At 45.7% G+C, this 23,744-nt stretch overlaps 1 protein-coding gene across 1 annotated transcript in view; it reads left to right on the plus strand.

The window, feature by feature from the left end:
- Positions 1-23,744, plus strand: part of cacna2d3a (calcium channel, voltage-dependent, alpha 2/delta subunit 3a) — a 1,018,794-nt gene that overhangs the window by 897,042 nt on the left and 98,008 nt on the right. The window contains exons 32-33 of the mRNA XM_041191614.1: positions 2,993-3,068; positions 5,597-5,649. Coding sequence (XP_041047548.1) covers positions 2,993-3,068; positions 5,597-5,649 — 129 coding nt within the window. The remainder of the gene's footprint in view (positions 1-2,992; positions 3,069-5,596; positions 5,650-23,744) is intronic.

A 23,744-nucleotide genomic window follows, 5' to 3' on the forward strand; every position in this document is an offset into this window, starting at 1 on the left:
GAAGCAGCGGAGTGACCAGGAGAGGTAATGGGTTTTTTTTAAAAATACTTTCTTTGAGGATTTCTTGTGCACTAGGAAGAGAAGGAATGCCCCTCTGGGCTCCGCAAGGAATAATTGGGCCTCCCAAGCTCCAGGCTACCCTCTTCTTTCCAGTACCAGTGGGGAAACCTCAGCCAGGGACCATGCAACTTATTACTCCTGCCCATCTTGATATCGTTCTGACCAACTTTGGGCACAAGACCATTCAGAAGTTCAAATGGGGCCTGAGATCTAAAATTTGGGGTGAAGATCTTAGATGATAATGAAATACTGGAGTTGAGATAGATCTGTTTCTTTATGCTTATTAGAAGTCAGTATAACCAAAGAGTGTTGAATAAAAAAGAAATTGGCAAAATGTTTCTCCCCTACTAACACTTTTTAAAAATATATTGGCTCCATATTATACTGTATATTGTGATTGACCATTTCAAAGATTGCAGAAAACCTTTCAAGGAAGGCAATTGCACCACTGACAGAGGATGTCATTGTGACTTTGATAAGGGCCTTTCAGTACTGTAGCAGGATTGGGAACCTGATTGGAGAGATTTAAATATGAAGTTGCAGGAAAGATGGGTGCAGATTTGGGAGGTGACAATATATTCAAGGACTTTGGAGAGGAAGAGGAATTTTGGAGTTCAGGTAGTTGTTTCAGAGCAGGGTGAAGGTGGCTTTGTTGAGAATGGGGGTGATGAAAGGGGAGTGGCAGTACTTGCAGAGAAAAAAACATTTACAATGTCTTGAATATTAGTATTATTTTTCATCTACTTCAAATTTGAATGGAAATGAATATAAAAATCACATTACATAGTTGTGAAATCTCCCTCTTTTGTAACTTGAATAAATATGTAATGGGAAGAAATAACAAGTAATTGAAGAAGAAAGCATGAACAGGAGTCATCAATGCGAGCTTTATATTAACAAATAACTGCATTTCTTTCAAAAATGATTACCAGTATCTATAGAATAAAATATCACAAAAGCAGCAGCCTATTCATAACTGAGTAACACCTCAAAACTTATACCAATTGGCCTGGATTTTTCAGTCAATGATGAAACAACAACACTCCCTCTTCCCTTGAGGAAAACTACCCACAAAGATCGAGTGACTCCTATAGCATTGATTTCCCCTTTCCTGCCATCTGTTTGAATCTGGTGCCAAGTCAAAGAAATCTCCAGATATCTAACAACAGTGATGTCAACAAACAGGGTATAAACAGCCAGTCACATTGAAATATTCACTCAAGCAGCAAACCAGGAAGTAAAATGCATTGAATTTTTCACTTTTAATTAAAATTTTACAGAGTGCAAAACAAATGTTTGGATCCCACACATGGGATTAAGGCAGAAGCTGAAATATCATAAACCATCATTTCTCTTAAAAAATTATTTTAAAAATATGAGAATTTTTTTACATCATAAGAGTGACACTTTCCACAAAAATAGAATTAGTCTTTCGGGAACAGTGAGGCTGTTATGAACTTAGCTTGCTGTTAAAAACCCAGTCACATCTCATTCTTTTTCATGGGTTTTCACAGCAAGACTATCATGTCAAAGGACAAGTTCTCACCGGTTCAGTGATTCCTATTTGATTGTCGTTTATGGGCAAAATTCAACAGCGCACCTATGGGAGCTCAGAGACTCACTGACAGCAACTTCTGGATTTCCTGTTTAACTGTGCAAGTGCTGCCAGTTTCAGAGGAGTAATAAAGATGAGCACTGTGCATTTTGCCATCATTACTCCTGCCAAATGTAGGCCATTAAGTTGTAGTACGTTATTTAGTAATATACTCCCACTGATCCAAGATCAATGATAAACTGCGGTCATTCAATTTACTTGGATTTGATAAAGCAGAACATGTTCCGTGTAAGTCTAGTTGGCCAGCTCTTTTCTATCTCAATCTATTTACTTAGAAATTGATGCATTAAACTGTGGTTTTCCTTATGTTAACAAACATTTGATGGTGAAAATATTCCTCAACCCCTGCTAGAAGAATGTTCAAATGTTTTACTGTGATAGTATTTTATATTTGTTATGATGCCTTGATCTATTGGTCCGGATTTTGCGGTCAGCAAAGAAGAGATAGTGCTCACCACTGGCCTCAGAGAAAACTGCCCACAAAGACCTAGCAATCTCTTTGGTGCAGATTTCACCTTTCTGGATTTCAATTTAATTCCGGCGCCAGCTCAGGGGGGTCTTTGACATCCAGTAACAGTGATGCCATCATGTAGGCTAAACAGCCAATCACTGAAGAATTTTCTGACAGCAAACTGGGAAGTAAAAAGCACTGATTATCCTTCACTTTTTAATCATGTTACAGACAGCGCAATAAAGATTGGGACATACACATGCGATTAAGGTAGAAGCTGAAATACCAAGCAAACTTCAAAAAATAGCTTACTATTTTGAAAATCTATGGAATTTTTTTTTATCATACGTAGAAATTTGACATTCCGCAAATATGAAATTCCTCTGACAGTGCCAGAAAGTTATTTATTGGTAATTATAACATATTATGCCATTAAAAACCCAGTTACGCCTTAATTAACAGGGCGTAACACTTTGAAGGGTTTTTAAAGCAAACTAGCAGTATAAAATTAGAAGATCATGTCAATTAAAATGATTTCCAAGACTTCCATCATTGAGATTTTCAACAGCTCAAGCTGTGGAGAAACAGAGGACCACTGAAAGCAACTCCTGGATTTCCATGTTTATCTATGCATATGTGGATGGCAAAAGCTGCTGTCAGTTTCACAGTGTAATGACAAAAAAACGCTGATAGTTTTGCCGTCATTACAACTGCAAATTCCGGGCCACTGTATTTTGTATGTTTTCTTCAGTTCCTTTATTTTAAGTTATGATGATCTGTTATTGAAATATTGTTTTTCATTTTGATTTTTAAAATCTTATTCTGTTTCTTTTCCTGTTAAGTAGTTTTCTGCTTTTCTTTTTTAGAATAACACTTTATGACTACCAAGCCATGTGTAGAGCAACCGTAGACAATAGCGACAGTGCACATAGCTTACTGGATGTAAGTACAGTGAGCATTACAGTAATGTTCCATATACTGAGATTGATGTGTGAACATAACAAATCAGAGATCTTGGCCTGGATTTTCGTCTAGTCGGGTGCTCAGAGTCGGGAGAATTCCCGGCTTTGCAAACCTGACTTTTAAAAATGGCTGCCTGGATATCAGATTTTCAGTCGGGCTTGAGAGGGAGTGGTTGGTGGCGAGCTATATTGTAAGACGAGGCGGGCGAGCCTGTAAGTAGCAAGGAGGATACCAAGTGCATAGGTGGGCTGAGCAGAAGGCCTGCCTTGGGGCTCTGCACTGTGTCCATTTTGTTTTAAATATAATAAGACATGGAATATACCTCCAGCCTGCAGCCCTCACTCCTCATACCCCTACACACTCCACAGGCCCACCCATGCCAACATATGCCACCTCATGCCCTGTACCCACCCCACAACCCCTCATTCCCTATGCCAACCTATGCCCCTGCACCTCCATGGAACTTTATAGCCCCTATGCCAACTTAGTGCCAACTCATGCCAACCATGCCCCCCACCCACCACCCTTTGTCCTTACACCTACCTTGCCAACTCACCCAGTATCCACCATGGGTAGAGCTCAGGACCCATGCAGAGATGAGGTAAAATAAAGTTCTATAAAACGAAGTCCTATGTGTCTATTGCAGATTTTCCTAACTTGAAAAAAACACTCTCATTCATAAAGATCTATCTGCTACATTTACATTCCTTCAGCTACATAAAGCCTTATAACAATAAACATTTCATTCAATGCACAATCCCTTATAACAACAAACAGTGGAATTCAGAATCCCACTTCAAAGAGTCTATAACCACTTGTAGTTGTCAATCAAACTGTGAAAAGGCTGGCACCTGACTATGATAATGAATGGTTGTGAAATCAGCCATGCAACAGTAATCCAGTATGGAAGCCCTCAGGCTTATATCAACAGACAGAGTGATTTTTTTTTAACACTCCAGATATTTTTTCAAAGATTTAAAGGGCAGGATTTTTCAATGCCTTGATAGTTTGACGGCTTCCTTTGACAGGTGCTTTTGACAGTTCCTCTTAACACTTTTGATAGGTCCTCATGACAGCTCCTCTTGACAGTTTTGACAGTTGATTTTGACAGGTCTGTTGACAATTCCAGTGAGACTAACAGTTAATGAGTTTGTGCACTTTTTATGCAGATTCATACCTAATTTTAACAATTCCAAAGGACATCCTACCTCCCAAAAGGGCACCTGACCTCACCCAAAGGTCAACTGACCTCCCCCGAAAGTGATCCAGGAGCAGATCCAAAAGGGTATCTTACCTCTGCAAAGGGGTAACCTGGCTATCCAAAGAAATGTACAGAGTTCAGACCTGTATACTCTGCACACTTTGGGTTTCACACTCCTGCGCTATCAGAATCCAACTTGAGCAGAGGTAGCTGATGATTTAAATGGCCAGCTGCCTCAGTCAACCGTGCATGCGTGAAATAGGAACCGCCCCTGCAAAAATGGAAAGTGCTGTGTTTGGGGGCGGGACTTATGATTTTCAGGCACTTGCGCCATTTTCACCATGGCTCCGTCGTGGCAAAAATCCGGGCCTTTGTGTTTTTGCGAGTGTTTATTAATTTTAACCAAAAATGATTAGACTCCATTAAACAATCTAATTTCAGCTTTTTGCGGGGAGGGGGGGAAGGTCTACTTAATTTTATACAGCATTAGAGAATTGTTAATGTGCATAGGAAGGCTGAAATTAACATTGTTGCTGCTAATAGAGGGTATGTATTACATTATTGCTTCTGGATACACCTAATTAATTCCTTACCTGAATATCCTTCAAATAATATAAGAACGTGGAAAATGCAATGAAATCTTATGCCTTCATCGACAGCAGTCTTATGTAAATAATAAAATGTTGTTAAATAATTTTAAGATGCGAAAGTGTACTGGTTATGTTACTGGACTAGCAATCTATAGATATGAATTAATAAACCAGACAACATGCATTAAAATCCTACGATGGTAATTTTAGAATTTGAATTCAGTTAAAAAATAAGGCCCGGAATCATAAAGCTAGTATCAGGAAAAGAATTGCCATGAAGCTATCAACTGTAAAACCAAACTGGTTTACTTGTGTCCTTTATGGTAGGAAACCTAGTGCCTTTATCTAGTCTGATCCATATGTGGCTGCTCTCTGAAGTGGCCTAGCAAGCCACTTGGTTATATCAAATTACTATAAAATATAACAAGATGGATACCCCCATCCTGAGAATGAGTTAAAGGAATACATATAAAGGCAATTTCCTTCTGAACATTACGGAGCCAGGAGTGCTGTCTTAATGTTTTAGCAACATATCGACTGTCTTGTTACCAGTTCCCTTTATTAGTATAATTGTTTTAAAATTTAATGTTTTACATCTAAGATCAAGTGAAATCCACATCTTGACATAAATTAATTCTACCAATTTCTGAGTGTTGGTACTAATGAAGAACAGAATGTTCATGCTTGCTTGAAATAATTCAGTTTCTTCTCTGCAGCCTTATTATGTCTTCTTTGCCGCAATCAAGTGGATTATGACTGAACTTATCTTGTAAGTAAATTCTCCATCAAATTCCTAAAACGTGATTGGTTGTTATTCATTTTATTTCAGCAGTTATAAACTCAAATAGAAAACCGTACATTAATTGTACATTTTTTTTTGTATTTATGCTTAACACTGTGATGCAACATCATATATTTGTGCAGATTGATATATGATATGGTTTGAATTTTTCTGATGCCAGTAACGTTTGTAGTCAAGCACTTTGAATTTTGCTATTAGGGATACAATTCAGTATTAAATGGATCCAATGAAGTAAATATTCCATTAACTTTTCTTCAGGGAGATTTCCATAAGGAACAAATTAAGAATCCTGTATTTTTGATAAATTTGGATCGTCATTAATATTCATCCAAGTACTTTAATGATCATTTATTAACAACACCAGCATAAATGGGCCTTAGTTTCCTGCTTTTAAGCTTGGTAATGCAGATTTAGCATGCTTTTTCCACAGATTTTATTACCATTAAGTAATAACATTGCTGATTTACATGCTAACTGTACTTCATTTCAGAAAGTCAGAGTTTAAATCTTACTGAGTACTGGTGAATATATTTTAGCTCTCAGCTACTGTCTGTTAAAGATTCAAAGTGACATGAGTTTGGGATTTTAGTTGTTTATATCACAAAATGATTTCTGAATCAGTCAAATGCACTGAATGCCTTTAATCATGGCACCAAAAGACTTCAAGATGCTGAGAATATCCGGTGCCCCTCTGGTGAAATTGAAGGTTGCTGTTGGTGTTGGACTGCACTATACTTTAAAAAAAGAAAGCCCAACGAATGTATTTTTAGTACAAAATAATGCTCTATCTTTGTACGTATAGAAAAGAAACACATAAATTGCCACCCCCCCCCCCACCAGATAAGAGATGAGATGAACATTCCCTCCCATTGCCATTTCAAGTCTTTCACAACTCCACACTCACTGGAGCTTTATGTCCAATGACCTACATTACTTCAGAGCAGATTGGATGTTGATCTGTGCTACCCAAGGTAGTAAAAGTTAGTATCAGCCAGGTGCACCTTTATTCTCAGGCAGTATAAATTTTCCCTCCTCATGTGCCACTTATTATCACATGGACTGCAATGTTTCAAGAAGGCAGCTCACCTTCTCAAGGGCAACTAGGGATGGGCAATAAATGCGAAGCCCACATCCTGTGAATGAATTTGTTTTTTTTAAATCATTTTTCCGGCCAGTCTAAAACATAAGCTTCTACCTAAAGGAAAAGTGACCGACTAAATTCAAATTCTGTTACCTAGTGTAAGAGATACATTCCTGATTTTCAATAAGTTGGCCATGGTTTAGTTTCTGATCTCTAAGTAGGAGTTTGTACAAGTCATCTATATATTCAGCTTGGAGTCAGCTCAAATAACAAATCACCAAAAACAGCAAGAGGATATCCATATGATTTTTGTGGCACCATGGCTGTCATCATCTTTTCAGATGAGAACAGGTAGAATGAGAAATTTGCACACAGAACATTCAAGTAAGGGTGTACTGGTGAGAGCTTATCTATAGACCCAGAATGTCATATATGGGATTAGCAGAAAAGCAGCATCAAGGTAATGTAATTGTTGAACTTCCTCAAGTAGTAGCAGATGGTTTGAGGATCTTCTTCATGACCATAATTGTCTTTGAACTGTGACACTTAGTTGCCATTGGTTAAAACATAGAACAATGCAGAACAGAAGGTTCCCATTTAAGCCATCATGCCTTGTGCCAGTTCTTCGAGATAACTGTTCAATTTGTCTCATTTCTCCTTTCCTTTCCCTGTAGCCCTGTAACTTTTTCTTCATCAAGTATTTATCCCAGTTCACTTTTGGAAGTTATTATTGAATTTGTTTCAGGTAGTACATTCCAGATCAATACAACTTGCTGCACACTAAAAATTCTCCTTTTCTCGCCTCTGGTAATTTTGGCAATGACCTTAAAATTGTCTCCCCTGGTTATCAACCCTTCTACCAGTGGAGAGTTTCTCCTTGTTTAATTTATTAAAGCCCTTGATGATTTTGAACGCCTCTATTGAACAACCCCAGTTTCCCGACATCTCTGCATAACTGAATTTATGTATCCCTTAGGCATAATGTGTACCTGCATTCCAAATGTATCGCAAATGCATTGCTCTGGAGTGCAGTCTTGACACCATCCTCAGGGACAGAATTTTCTGCTTGACACGCAGAGCGGGGGGGGGGGGCCCGCATGTCAGTGTGTAAAATGACACCGCAGTGATGTCAAGTGAGCATCCCAACGTCACCGCACGCCACTGCGATATTTCGTTAGGCAGGCACACGATGAAGTTCGACACACACCCGCCATAAATTAACGGGCTAGTTAAGGCCCTTAATTCATCATTCAACGGCGATTTTCGGGCACCCGTGCGATCTTCGAGTCAGCACATGGGCGCAATGGGCCGGCGGGTAAGAGACTTTTTAATGAAATTCATCCACGGGTGGGATAAGAGGGCTCAGTGGGGTTGTCAATCTGCTCTGTGAGTATTTATTGCAGAAATTTTTTTAAACTTGCCTATGTGATCTGCAGCAGTTCAGAACAAATTCCAGCAGCTTTCTGTGTACTTTGAACCTTCAGGTCAGCACTCTGCAATCAGTAATCTTTATTGGGCCTGCAGCTTTCTGGTGGCCTCCCCTAAGCCTGGGTATGGGTTCTGACATGACCACTGGAGGTAGCTCCTCTGAGGAGGAAGGGAGGGCTAGAATAAGGAGGAGGCCAGGAGTACACATTCAGCCTCCAGGGGAGCCACCTTTGGGAGGACAGGCACATGCACAAGGGGTGCAGGGCCAAGAGGTAGTTCAAGGTGGAAGGGACTACAGAAGACGCCACTATCCTGCTGCCAGGGTTTACAGGCGGCGAAGCAGCTACCTCAATATGACTGAGGTGCAGTGCCGAAGGAGGTTCCAACTGCCAAGGGAGACAGTCAACTACGTCTGTCAGATGATTGGCTCTGAGATCTCTGCTAACTGTGTGGGTGGACACCCATGCCAGTGTTCCTGAAGGTCACAGCTGCCCTCAACTTCTATGCCTCTGGCTCCTTCTGGAGATTGGTGGGTGATCTTTGCGGTGTCTCCCAATCAGCTGTCCACACTTGTGTCAAGCAGGCTACGGACGCTCTGTTTAGGCTTGCATTGACCTTCATCCACTTCCATTGGGACCAGGCAAGTCAGACACAGTGAGCCAGAGGCTTCGCGACAATTGCTGGCTTCCCCCGCATCCAGAGTGCAATAGACTGCACACATGTGGCCATCAAGGTGCCAGCAGGTGAGCCCGGTGCCTTTGTCAACAGGAAGGGCTTCCACTCCATGTACGTGCAGATATTGTGTGACCACAGGATGCAGATTCTACAAGTCTGTGCAAGGTACCCATGCAGCTCCCATGACCCCCACATCCTCAGACACTCCCAGGTGCCGGGGCTCTTCAGTCCTCCGGCTCGGCTGGATGGATGGCTGCTGGTTGACAAGGGTTATCCCCTCAGAAGGTGGCTCGTGACGCCTCTCCACCATCCAAAATCAGAAGCTGAGCAGCGGTACAATAGGAGCCACGCCTCCACAAGGGCTGTGGTGGAGAGAGCCATCATTCTTCTCAAGATGCACTTCCGATGCCTGGACCGCTCAGGGGGCACAATCCAGTACCCACCAGATCCTGTGTCGGTGATACTGGTTGTATGCTGCGCTCTCCACAATCTTGCGTTGGAAAGTGGGGACACAATGGACAATGAAGACCTTGACGCAGTGGATGCGGCTGCACACGATGAGTCCAGCACTGATTCTGAGGATGAGGAAGCACAGAGGAATGATGAGGGGCTAAACGCTGACCCGGGGCTACACCAAGAGGGCAGGGGGACTTTAATCCAACAAACCTTCAGCTAGTTCCACACAAATGGATCAGGAGGACCAGCCTTGCCTGGGGTTTCCATACTTGGCACCTAAGTACTAAATCTGCCAAGTCATCAGCTGCAACTAAGGGCTTTGAACATAAACTTCAACATCCACTCAAACACTCATGACATGTATGTAAAACATACAAATGCAGAACAAAGGAGCCACCCTCAGCCATGGTAATACATCTGGTTTTTATTTTAACCATCAGAAGTTCTCACAAATCCAAAACAAAACGTTAATCAAGCAGAAAAAAATTATAAGTACCTAATCTTGGGCCAACACAAAAGCTCCAGTGAGAAACCCATGGTGTGCCTAAGCTGCCTTTTGCTTTTGTTTACGGGTGCTACATCTGGGTGCTGCTCCATCGCTCGGAGTGGCGTCTAAGATAGCCTGCTGATTCTGCTGTCCTGTTGGCCTCAATAACCTTGGCAGTCATCCTCTGGCTCATGGAGCCTGTGCTGGGCCTGCCTGGGAGGGATCTGCCAGGTCCACAGCTGGCATCTCCCCAGTCATCACAGCCTCACCCGATGAAGCAGTCACTGGGAGAGGGGCGGAGCAGCTGGTGCCCTCATCCGGAGCGCCGTGAAAGGATCCCACAGACACGACAGGCAGCTGCTCCGCCGACGTGAGGTCGTCCCGGACCTCCCTGCTTGCCGTCGATGGATGGGCACTGAGCTGGGAAGCTTGAAGCCCACACCATCTCCCACATTGGCACTGACCAGCTGTGGCCACTGGCGCTGTGAGGACTTGAAGTTCAAGCATAACCCCAGGAGAAGCTGCTTGTTCTCCTGGAGGCCCCTCTCCACGAGAGTCGCCACTCACTCAATGGAGGAAGCATGACGCTTTGACATGAGGCTCATTGCATCAGTGATGCTCCATGTGGACTCCTCCACCACGAACACCAAGTGAAGCATAGTCTCTGCAACACTCCCAGATGCTCCCGCACACCCAGCCGCATTTCCTGCAGCTGCTGCGTCGCGGATAATTCCAGAGGCACATCATCAGGCACCGACTGAGCATGTGCCTGGTCCCCTGCAGTCCTCCGACTGTTGGCGCCATGGGCACTCTCTGTCTCTGCCAGCTCCTCCAGCGACTGTGAAGTGCACTCACCACTGTGCCCTGGGACACTAGCCGATGTTGCAGTGCCCACCGAGGTGCTAGTATCTGCACTAGTGCCTGCCTCGCAGAAATGGTGTGACGCAGATGACACTTGAGGGCCCTCAGGTGTGAGAGGGGGCATCCACAATTGCTCCTGGCGGACAGGCTCTGATGATGCTGAAATTAACAACAAGGACAGTGGATCAGTTAGCGTGCACACAGTGACACATTTCATCTCTTTCCCCCTGGCTCATTATACACTCAACCTTCCAGAACCTATGGAGACGAATATTGGTGGGGTGGCAAATAGTCAGGAGGATACCCTTACATTACAGGCAGATGGCCTAAGGAATGCCAAATGGAATGTTATGTGGATAAGTGTGAGGTGATGCACTTGGGCAGGACAAACAAGGCATGGGAATATACGATGAATGGTAGGATCGTGGAAAGTAAGGAGGATCAGAAGGACCTTGCTGCACATGTCGACAGGCCCCTTACAGTAGTGGGACAGGTACATAAGGCGTTTAAGAAGGTAAATGCCATACTTGCCCTTATTAGCCGAGGAATAGCGTATAGGAACAGGGAGGTAATGTTCCAAGTGCAGAAAATGCTACCTAGGCCGCAGATATAGTTCTGCGTGCAGTTGTGAAATGCACTTCATGGGAGGGATGTGATTGGAGTGGAGAGAGAGTGCAGAGGTCACTAACCAGGACGCTGGCTGGCCTGGAGAGTTTGACTTATGAGGAGACATAGCATAGGCTGGGGTTATTTCCCCTGGAGCAGAGGAGATTGAGGGGTGACATTATTGAGGTTTGTAAAATTATGAGGGGCATAGAAAGGGCCAACAGAAAGGAACTTTTCCTCTTGGCGGAGGGATGAATAACCAGGGGGCATAGATTTAAGGTAAGGGGCATGAGGTTGACAGATGAGGTGATGAGCAACTTTTGCACACACAGGGCATTGGGAATGTGGGACGCACTGCCTGAAAGGGTGGTGGATGCAGAAACCCCCCTAACATGTAATAAGTATTTGGAATTGCAGTTGAGATGCCATAGCACACAAGGCCATGGGCATTGTGCTGGGAAATGGGATCAGGAGACTTAGCTACATGTTTGACCCCCGCATCCTCAAAGGGCCAAAGGACCTTTTTCTGTGATCCACACCTCTGACTCTATCACTCTGTGACCGAGCAATGTTGCAACAATAACCAATTAAACAATCATCAGTGCTATGGATGTTGGGAAGACATAGCGGATGTCACTGCTGGCCTCAAATACCTGGCCGTTCCACCCCAGCCTCACTGACGTCAGTTGACCTGGGTGCATGGCGCCTCTCAATCGCCAGCGCTTTCTGTTCGAAGCTTAACATCATCAGGTGAGCGTGGCCGTCTCCAGTCCGCGAACACTCAGACCCATTATGAGCATTCTTCTCCTGAAAAACAGAGAAGACCATTCATTGCGGCAATTTGCACATGGACTCTGCATGCGCATGCCGCACCCCAACCACAGTGGCCCATATCAGGCCTCCAGTGCCTCGTCTCCCCACTACTGTTGATCAGGCACACAAAGATAGAACGACTGCTCCCAACCCCCCCACAACGGCCACCTTGGACATATTCTGCGTCCATCACTTTAGGAAACACACGGTCTTTGCTCCCATAGCAAGGAGGCGCAGCCACATGCAGCGTCGAGGGCAGCAGATGGCTCTTGGCTACGAGACCTTGAGGCTCCCCTTCCACCATCTCATCACCGTGAATAGGACATGTGTTGGAGTTCTGAGTATGTGCCTAGCTGCATCTCTTGCAGATTGCCCCCAGACTAGTCATGTGCAACTAAGAGCAACACATGGTGCGGGGGAGAACTCGTGTACTCATGAACCACTCAGGCTGATGTAAGGATGGTCACTATCTGCTTGCCCACCCAACATACAAGAAATGCCCAACATGATTCAATGCAGTCATGACAGTAAGACTTGGTGGGATCCTCAAAGGCTAAGGCTACCTGCTGGGTTAAATGCCCAATGCCAACATGGTACTCACCCTTCCAGAGCACACCAAATTGTTGTAGCGCTTACGGCACTGGATCCAGGTGCGCTGCACCACGTCACAGCAGCTCACCACCTCCGCCACCTCCTCCCATGCATGTTTTGTCATGTGAGGGGGGCCTCCTCCTCCCATTTTAGGGGACCAACACCTCCCACCGTGCTACCACCTCGTCAAGGAGGGCAGCAAGGCAGTCATCAGAAAAGCGAGGGCCACTACCCTGTAGCCTGCCCTCCTCTCCAGCTTGCCCTGCTCAGCCGACCCCCTGCAGTGTGACCTGGAAGTGGCCATTGTGAGCAGCCTAAAGGAGGCTGCCAGACCTTCCTTTAAACAGACTGCTGGGTTGCCATTGAACCCAGCGGCCTGTGCACGCCCGCCACCGCTCGCCCACTCTTGCTATTCACGGGAGTCGGCAAATGCACTGGGCGGGCCTTAATTGGCCTGTCCACGCAAAATGGCGGCACAACCCTGATCCACAGCCGCTCCAGCTCCGCCTGCCCGACAGGCAGAAAATTCTGCCCCAGATGTGTGAATCAATGGTTGGAGATATTAGATGGATGGGTAAGAATCGTGGAGGTGGTTTAATTGGCAAATATGCAAAATCCAATCCCAACCCACCATTACGCACCTATTTAGTGATTTCAGGGCATCCAAGAGAGATATTCTAGAGAGCAGCTTTGTGATTATAGCATGTTAATCAGAGTCCATTCCTCAGATTTAGGCAGCCATATAAATTTAGCATGCATGGCCAGCCAGTTTTCCCATAGTTCAGGTAACCAATCCAAAGGGAGGCAGACATAGCCTGATCAAGCAGGCAAGTACTTTTTAAACACTGCTAATAGACCAGGTGAAGCAGCCTTTAACCCCTCAAATAAATCTTACATTGTGATTGGCTGAAACCCCACACAAACCTTCTGATCGCTCTTGGTCACACCTACCCCACCCTTGCCTTCAGCCGCTGATTTTACTGCTTGCCAGTTGGCCAGCCTCTCAATCTAACAGGAATTAGACTAAAAAATGAAAGTCAGGCCCTGTCATTAAATTCTTCTGCATTCCCAGGATCCCTCTCTGCAGATATGCACCCCTTCCCTCTCTCATTCCCTATGAATATTGGGACCAACAATTCTGTGCTACTTCTGCTTTCACAGAATCTCCAGTCTCACTTGCATAGAGATAAGTTCAGCCACAATCAATCCCACAGTTTACATCATTCCTGTATCATTCCATGACTCTAACCACAAAGACATTCGATCAATGTAAGATGGCCTGTAAAACTCAATGAAGGACCTTGCACGTTAATTACATTATGTGACTCATTTGTCCTTAAAAGTTTGTCTCCATGTATGGCATATTAATGTAATGACTCATTAGAAATCTGGTTGTTGAGGAATTTGAGCAATGATCCACCAGGCAACCCAGAAAAGAGGGCCCAGAAGGGTAAAAAACCAGTAAAATCTGGGAAATAAGAATACTGGTCCGAACCGGTCTTGCATACCTTAATATGGAACAACAGTAAAATTGGGAAATCAGAGTACTGGTCCAAACTGTTTTCTCTGTCTGGGGGGGATATCTAGTCCCCAGTTACAGTGTCGTTAGTATTTTAAGGCCAGAATTTTTCGTTCCTCAGTCGGGCACGCGCCTGACCCAGATGAGCTTAGAATGACGCGTGAAGACGTTAGGCGAGCGTCCCAACGTCATCGCGCATTTGCGCGATATTTCGGTCGGCGTGCGCACGCGGGAGTTGGCAGCACGCCCGCCGACAATTAAAAGGCCTATTAAGGCCATTAAAGTCACAATTAAAAGAAATTTTTCATTGCCTGTCCAACCTTACGTTTGGCGGGCAGGCAAAAAAGCCAAGCGGCCTTTGGATTTTTTGGGAAAGCTTATCCACGGGCGGGATGAGGTTTCCAACAGCAATTAAAAATTAAATATAAATTGAAACATTTCATTAATAACATGTCCTTGCTTATGTGACAGAGTCACATGAGGGGACATGTTTTTTAACATTTTTAAATTCTTTATTGTTAATTTTTTAAATGTTAGCTCCCTAAGGCAGCTCTGTGCCTCAGGGAGCTTTTCCTGTGTGCACATGCACGCATGTGCGAAGTTCCCCACTCGCCCTCCTCCCACTCCACACAGGCAGCGCTGAGCACTGAAGCACGCGTTGCACGCTGGGTGGGCCTTAATTATTGGTGTGTTGTCAATCAGCAATCAATCAGCTTCATACGGCAAATTTTTTCACTCGGCATGTGGCCGAGTGTCATCGTTCACTCGCACGATATTTCAGTTGGCGGGCGCACGCTAAACTCGGAAGCGCACCCACCAACAATTAAGAGGGCAATTAAGCCCATTAACGGCGCAGTTAACGGAGATTTTTCACTACCCGTCCGATGTTACAGTTGGCGGGTGGGTGAATCGGCCAGTGGCCTTTGCATTTTTCAGGAAACCTCATCCATGGGCAAGATGAGGTTTCCATTATTAAATTTTTTTAAATTTTCATCATGTATAGGTGACTGATTCTGATGCATGGGCATTTTTTTTCCAGATTTTTAAACCTTAATTTATTGCATTTAGATTTTTCAGCTCCCTTCGGCAGTTCCCTGCCTTCAGAGAGCTTGCTACCCCACACCCGTGCTGAATTCACCACTTCCTGCTCCCACCCCGGCAGCACTGAGCCTTTCAGCAAGTGTTTCGTTCTGGCTGGCCGTTGTTTCACGCGGGCACCCACGGAACTAAAAATCCTGCCCATAAAGCTTACTGAAAAGTATAGTTGTTTGTCTAGTGTTGTAAACTGCATACAACTGTGTTAGAAGATTTGATCACAACACTGCAATTTTTAAATCACATGGACGGTGACATTTTGCCATTTTTCTCTTAACCAGGTGACTTCATTGTGGGCAGGTTTCCCAACTAAAATGATCCCAGGTGGATACAGTATTTGAAGTGGAGTTGGCAAAATACTTTTGCAATCAAGTGCCTTGAATAATGTTTCCCACCTTGGATCATTTGTACTGGAAAACCTGCCCACAATTGCTTTTGGGCTGGAAACAGAAAGAAGTCAAAAGGTCATCAGTCATGTGGTGAAAAATGCTTTGCTACAAGCTGGAGTTCTCTGCCAAACCCTTCACAAGTTTCATACCATTGGGTAGAAGGTTTCATTTCCATCTCAATTATTGGAGCATCGAATTTTAAAATAGAGTTTGCATTTCTTTTAAAATGTTCATTCTGAATGGTGCAAATTTAAATGGTCTTGTTCCTGTTATTCCTATCCAGGATGCAGAAAATCACAAGGCTGCTATTGTATTACTTATTTCTCAAAATGTAAGTGGTATCTGCCAGAACAGCAATTTTAGTCAGAAATCAGATCTGACTACTGACTGAGCTAAAGCCAGGAGGTGTGAGACCCATCCAGTGGATATTGGCGCAGTACTTGAGCCTGTTGAAGCACAAGTCTAGCCCAGTGCAAAACCATGTATTATTACGTACATACATACAAACATACGAGTTACGAGCAGTAGGCCACTTGGCCCCTCGTACCTGCTGCACTACTCACTAAGATCATGGCTGATCTGATTGTAACCTCAACTCCACCATCCTGCCTACCCCCGATAACACTTCACCCCCTTGTTAATCAAGAACCTATCTAGCTCTGCCTTAAAAATATCCAAAAACTCTGCTTCTACCGCCTTTTGAGGAAGAGAGTTCCAAAGATTCATGACCCTCTTGAGAGAAAAAATTTCTCCTCATCACTACCTTAAATGAGTGACCCCTTATTTTTAAAGAATGACCCTAGTTCTAGATTCTCCCACAAGAGGAAACATCCTTTCTGTATCCACCCTGTCAAGACCCTTCAGGATCTTAAAGGTTTCAATCAAGTATCCTCTTACTCTTCTAAACTCCAGTGGATACAAGCCTAACCTGTCCAACCTTTCCTCATAAGACAACCCACCCATTCCTGGTATTAATCCAGTAAACCTTCTCTGAACTGCCTCAAAAGCATTTACATCTTTCCTTGAATAAGGAGACCAATACTGTACAGAGTACTCCAGATGTGGTCTCACCAATGCCCTGCTGAAGCATAAACCCTCTACTTTTGTAATCAATTCCCCTCATAATAAATAATAACTTTCTATTAGCTTTCCTAATTACTTGCTATATCTGCATACTATTCTTTTGTGATTCATGAAGTAGGACACCCAGATCCCTCTGAATCTCAGAGCTCTGTAATCTCTCATCATTTCGATAACAAGCTTTTTTTTTCCTTCTTGCCAAAATTTTACATTTTCCCACATTATACGGCATTTGCCAGATCTTTGCCCAATCACTTAACCTGTCTATGTCACTTTGTAGCCTCCTTATGTCCTCTTCCTAATTTACTTCCCTACCTATCTTTATATTGTCAGGAACTTTAGTAACTATTCCACCAGTCCCTTCATCCAAGTCATTTATATTAATTGTAAAAAGTGAGGGCCCAGCATTGATCCCTGTGGCATACCACTTGTTACATCCTGCCAACCAGAAAAGCACCCATTTATGCCAACTCTCAGCTTCCTGTTAGCTAGCCAATCTGTTATCCATGCCAATATGTTATCCCCTACACCATTTATTTTCTGCAATAACTGTTGGGCCTGAATTTTTCGCTGGTTGGGTGTGTGCGATCGGTGGGCCTGGGGACAGACAGGAAATGGGCCCCCGACCACGATCAGTCCCTGACCACGATTTTACACAGGCTGACCAATTATTGACCAGCCAGCGTGAAAGGTGCGCTGAGAAAGGCTCAGCATTGCCGGTGGGGGTGGGAAGGGGGCGGGCGCCAACGTCACTGTGGGTGCTGGTGAGTGCTTCCAGTGAGCTCCCTGAAGGCAGACAGCTACCTCAGGGAGCTGCAAACCTCCACAAAATAAACAAAAGCACAAAAATGCTGCAAAATATGCAAAATGCAGCACAATCAAGCACCTGAAAGCGTACCTGATAGAAAAGCAGTCCCCAAAGATCCCTTTGTATTTTATTTCCCATGGTGATTTCATCGCGCCTTAGATCGAGGTTTAAGCAAAAATGTAAAGGCCGCCTGGCCGATTGGCTCATTTGCCAACAGTAAAAGTGGACGGGCCACGTAAATCACTTTCAATTGTCTCCTCAATGGGCTTAATTGCCCACTTAATTCTCGTCAGGTGCACTTCCGACTGCCGCGCAACCCCACTGAGCGAGATATCGCGTGAGTGCGCAATGATGTTGGGACACTCGCCCAACGTCATCTGGCGCTATTTCACGGCCGAGTGGGTCTGACATGTGCCCATCCGCGGGACATAGAATTCTGACCTTGATGTGGCACCTTATCAAATGCCTTCTGGAAATCTAAATACAGTACATCCGCCAGTTCCCCTTTATCCACAGCGCCTGTGACCTCTTCAAAGAACTGCAATAAATTGGTTAAATATGATTTCCCTCTCACAGAACCATGCTGACTGTGCCTGATTGCCTTGAATTTTTCTAAGTGCCCTGCTATAACATCTTTAATAATAGCTCCTAACATTTTCCCTATGACAGATGTTAGGCTAACTGGCCTGTAGTTTCCTGATTTCTGGCTTCCTCCTTATTTGAATAAAGGAGTTACATTTTCTATTTTCCAATCTAATGGAACCTTCTCCAAATCTAGGGCATTCAACTATCTCACCAGTAACTTCTTTCAAGGCCTTAGGATGAAGTCCACCTGGTCCTGGGGATTTATTGTAACTGTCGAGACAATCTTGAACCTGGGTCTCTTAAGATTAGTAAGGAAGCTGTTAGGAACAGAGTAGTGCGCTTGCACCAACATTACAAATTAGCTATCCAGGACCGAAGGTCTACATTTACAGCCAAGAATACAGTCACTGAATGCTCTCTACTCAGCTCAATGCAACTCAGTGAGGTACAATGTGCTCTGTAATTTAGGCCTGCTGGGTGCACACTGCGCTTTACACATACCAGCAAAATATCTGCAGAAACTGGCACACGTTGCAGCTCTTCAAGTGGACATGCCTCCAAAGTTTATTGCTTTAATTAGCTGCCCTATGACTTCTTCAGTCAGGTGTGAATTAGAAGCTCAGCAGAGCTAAAAAAGCTGTCAACCTAATTGTAAGTATCGTAACGCATGTTTTCTCAAACAAAAACAGAAAACCCTGGAAAAACTCAGCATGTCTGACAGCATCTATGGAGAGAGAAAGAGTGTTAACATTTCAAGTCTGTATGATCCTTCTTCGGGGGTCTCAATCTGTCCTCACCATTATTAGTCTACTTTTCAACATTAGTATGTTTGTCATGTAATGTTACTTGTACCATCCACTTGCTAAGTTGAAGCATGACTTATTGAAAATCATTATTAAAGGCACACCGGAGACGTGGGGCTGAATGTTCATTTCTAGGTCCCAACCTACTTAACGCCACTGCCGGGCATCTGACAGTATTTTAAAGAAGGCTGCCAACTTGTGCCCTTAATTTTAAGGGCACCAGGCAGTTGTGATTGTGGACACTGGTATGCTGGCCGATGGTAGAGGCCAGAATGCAGCAGAGCAGCAGCATGGCATGCATCCATAGAAAGGCAGAATTGCTGATGCCTCCCTGGAGATCATTAGATGCAGTGGTAGCCTAAAGCAGCAACCTGTTTCCAAAGAGCAGCAGGAGGAGGCTAGGCTGTCAGACAAAGCAAGCATGGCTGGCAGTGACTCAGGAGGTGTGCAGCTGCAGTGTAATCAACAGTTTGTGGGTGCAGTGCAGTGTAGGAGTGTTTCAAAATCACTCTCTGGCCTGGCAGAGTAAGTGCAACGCTACATCCAGATGACAGGGCTCCAGTTCTGGAGTCACCCGCATAACTATGGGCAGAGTAACCTGAAGTCACAAAGAGCTGAGGAACAGTGAGGCTGTGTGTGCCTAGGTACACTCCTGAGCTATGGGCAACACTCACACCACAAGCACTTGTAGAGGTGACACTGGGACCATGAACAGTGAGTGAGCTATAGGCTATGTGATGAGAGTATTATGGTCTTACCCCTCTTGCTCTTGACTTTGTAGGAAACAAGAGGGCAGAACACATAAGAAAGGGGTCACACTGGTGTGGCTATACCAGCAGCCACGGAGGAGAGGATCCATTGGCAGCAACTTCAGAAGAGGAAGCTGCATCTGAGGCAGCATCTTCACAGCAGTCAAACACACCCTCCATCAGCACAGATATGTTCTCCTCAGTGGGCCCTCATGCAAGTTTAGAATGGAGGCACAACACTGCATGTGTGAGCAGGAGGTGATGACAACGGCAGAGGTAGCAATGGGAAGATCCCCCTTGGAAGATGGAGGAAAGACACAGCACTGCTCAGCTGCGCAGGAGATGCATAGCCTCAGTGGTCACGTACAACCCGGTTCTTTCTGGAGCAGCAACAGGAGACGTGCGCCCAAATGTTGGAGTTCCCTGAGGCAACGTGGAGTCTTAGTCAAAAGAAGGAGGATTCCATTCATGAGATGTGTTCCGCTGTCTCTCAGGCAATTGAGCACATGAGCACGTTCATAATGTTCCTGCAGCCAATCAGCATGATGCCATGTAAGGCCATCATTACACGGCATAATGCTGAGTGGATACAGGAACATCATGCTGCCAGGCACAGAAAGCATGCCACATTCTGTAGCATTTACTCATCAATTGCACGTGGGTCAAAGATGCATGAACAGCAACCAGATGCCCCCAGCTGCTGGTCTCCTCAGACATGCATGCGTGCCATGAAAGGGCTAGAGCAGGCAGGGATGATGTCAAAGGGGCCACCCCTCACAGTGCACCTTCATCATTGGCCACCCCTAAGCCCCTCTGACTGAGACACCAACTATGCAACAAGCTCCCCCCCCCCCAACCCCCCAACCATGAACGAGGCTGCACCTGCATCAACACAGGTGTGGCAGCCTATGGCAATGCCCTCATTGGCACCGCAATCTTGAGAATTGGTGCCACAGGTATCTCAGTTGCACACAAATACAAGCAAGCAGCATGCCTCCACTTTTGCCTCAGCCACAGGAGGTTAACCCTATAGGAACGCGCATGTGGACGGTGCCATGTAGGTAGTTTCACCTTGTGGTTCATCTAGGTGAATTTTGTGATGCTTTGTTCACTGATTAAGCATCAGTGTAATGAAATGGGTTGATGGTTGCACCATGAAATGTGTGTTCTCACTGTTTTGAGGGCATTAAGGCATCAGCATGCTGAAGTGTACATGTGACACAAAGATGGATGGCCAGGGACACTGTGAGGCTGCCGGCAATGTGTCTTCTTGGTATTGTGGGGAAACAGGAGATGGCTCTGTGTCAGCCCCTTGTGTAAAGGCTTAGTACTGGGCCAAAAGCTATCCAGGATGAGACATCTTCATAAAAATCATGCCTGGATTAATGTGGCCCAATGTTCCCTGCCACCTTGAATAGTGGTTTGATGCTTCAGGTGAATCTCTGCAAGCTTGCAATAAGGATCACCATGCCCCACTACATCTTCCTCCTCCTCCTGTGAAGTCATGTAACACTCCTCCACTTCATTATCCTCAACGTCTCCAAAGCTCAAGATCCACTCTGGAGGGTCATGTTATTGCAGAGCGCAGGATACCACCGCTGTGGGAGAAACCCTTGACGGAATGTGTTGGAGGGCACACCCTGACCAGTCAAGACATCAGGGCTAGGATTTCCAGCTCTGTGCAGGTGTGCACCCGACATGTGTGTGATGATGTCGGGCGAGCGTCCCGACGTCATCATGCAGTCGGGTGATGTTTCGGTTGGCAGGCGCACTCAAGAGTCGGCAGCATGCCCACCAAAAATTAAGAGGCCTCTTAAGGCCCTTCAGCAGCGAATTAAGTAGAATTTTTCACAGCCCATCCAACCTTATGGTTGGTGGGTGGGCTAATAGGCCAGGTGGCCTTTACGTTATTTGCAAAACCTCATCCACGGGCTAGGATGAGGTTTCGAACAGGGAATAAAAAATAAATAAAACTTTTTCGAATTCCTTTTTCACATGTCCCTCTTCACGTGACTGAGTCACATGTGGGGACATGTTTATATTATTTGTGAAATCTTAATTTTTCATTTTGAAATTCTTCAGCTCCCTGAGGCAGCTCTGTGCCTTCAGGGAGCTTTCAGTGAGTGCAACCCTGTGCATGCACAAACTTCAGCACTCGCACTTCTACCACCCTCACCCCAGCAGCTCTCAGCATGCGTTTCACGCTGGCTGGCCGTGAATTGGCCTTGCGATGTCGGACCAGGATCTGCAAGTGGAACCTCATGAGGCTGAACCAGGAGCTGCAGGTGGAGCCTCGTGAAGCTGGACCAGGAGCTGCAGGTGGAGCCTCGTGATGCTGGACCAGAAGCTGCAGGTGGAGCCTCGTGAGGCTGGACCAGGAGCTGCAGGTGGAGCCTCGTGAGGCTGGACCAGGAGCTGCAGGTGGAGCCTCATGAGGCTGGACCAGGAGCTGCAGGTGGAGCCTCGTGAGGTTGGACCAGGAGCTGCAGGTGGAGCCTCGTGAGGCTGGACCAGGAGCTGCAGGTGGAGTCTCATGAGGCTGGACCAGGAGCTGCAGGTGGAGCCTTGTGCAGCCAATGGAGCCTCCAGCAGCAGGTGTATGCCTGCAGCAGGTAAAGGTGCACGGCGAGGACCTTTGCTGGTGGGGTGGGGGGAAGAAGACGGGGAGGAGAGGCACAAGGAGGTGGAGCAGATTTGGATGTCAAAAGTGGGGGATAAGAAGGAAGCCTTGCAGGGGCCTAGGATGGGTGCGGCTGAGAAATGAAGCATGAGCAAAGGAAGGGCAGTGGAGGAAGAATGGGGCAGTTGAGTGGGAGAGAGGATTCAGAGGGAGGGGTCTATGGTATCAATTAAAGAATCCTGGGGGGGCAAAGAGAGGGAATCTGTGGTATGATGGGATAGTCACAGTTAAAGGGGGCAATGGTGTGCAGCAAGGTGGGAGAGTGAGGCTCCTGCGATGACAGGTGAAGGGCTGGTTAGGTTTGTTGGAGGGAGACAAGGTGAAACATGGATCCTTGTAGTGGGAAGAACAAGGAGGGGGCATTGGACCAGTGGTGAGCTCTTTGGGAAAGGAGGGGACGTGGACATTTACTGTAATGAGCCAAAGGGTGATGGAGTGGGCAGTCAAGGCTGACTGTGCAGAGGGTGACAGTGACACCAGGGGATCAATGGTGATGGGGGCGAGGGTATGGGTAATGAGGGGAGGATAAAAGCCTCGAAGGTAACACATTCAATGGCTGCTCTAGATCTACCCAGTGCCTCAAAGTCCAGATTTGGAAATGCTGGATAATAGTAGGGTCCTTGAGTGGGCGGAGCTGCAGGCCAGCTCAACTAGACAACCATAGGGGAACGCCAACATTTACTTCAGACTAGGCAAAGGTGATTGTATTGAAAAGCTGGTGAAGGGTAAAGGAGTAGCGTGCATGAGAGGCTTCTCACACACGGCTCACAAGGGCCATGGCAAAGATGGATGCCTCCCTGCGCAAGCATGCTTCTGAGGGACATAGACCCAGATTGCCTTCTTGAATATAGAGGGTGCACATAGGCATTAAAACGAACAGAGGCAAGGAAAAAACAGCACCATAAAGTGCAACTGTATACATATTAACAAGAGTGCATCAACAATTAGCAATGATAGTGCACCTGTGCCACCGTAGTGAGGTCAGTGCTTCTTTATTGTACGTTGCCTGCCACTGTGTCTAGGTGCTGCACTAACATCTGCAGTAGGGTTGGATGCAGACTGCTCACCACTGTGCCCTGTTGATTTTGATAACTTTGGGGGTGTCTTCTGGAGCCTCGAGGGCTGGAGGGCCTCAGCTGAGTTTGGGTCTCCTACACTGGGGCAGGTGCACCATCTGCAGTTCCAGAGGCCAGAATTGATGGAGTCACAATGTAGAATCGGAATAGCCAGACCCATTGAGGAGTCCTGAGTGGAGGCCCCCCGAGGTGTGTGCCTGATGCTCCTCCTCCCTTTGGGGGCCCGAGGGCCCCTCCCTGACTCCTTGAGGGAAAGGGGCACTTGGAGGGATGTTGAGGT

The sequence above is a fragment of the Carcharodon carcharias genome, chromosome 7 (assembly GCF_017639515.1).
Source record: "Carcharodon carcharias isolate sCarCar2 chromosome 7, sCarCar2.pri, whole genome shotgun sequence".
NCBI lineage: Eukaryota > Metazoa > Chordata > Chondrichthyes > Lamniformes > Lamnidae > Carcharodon > Carcharodon carcharias.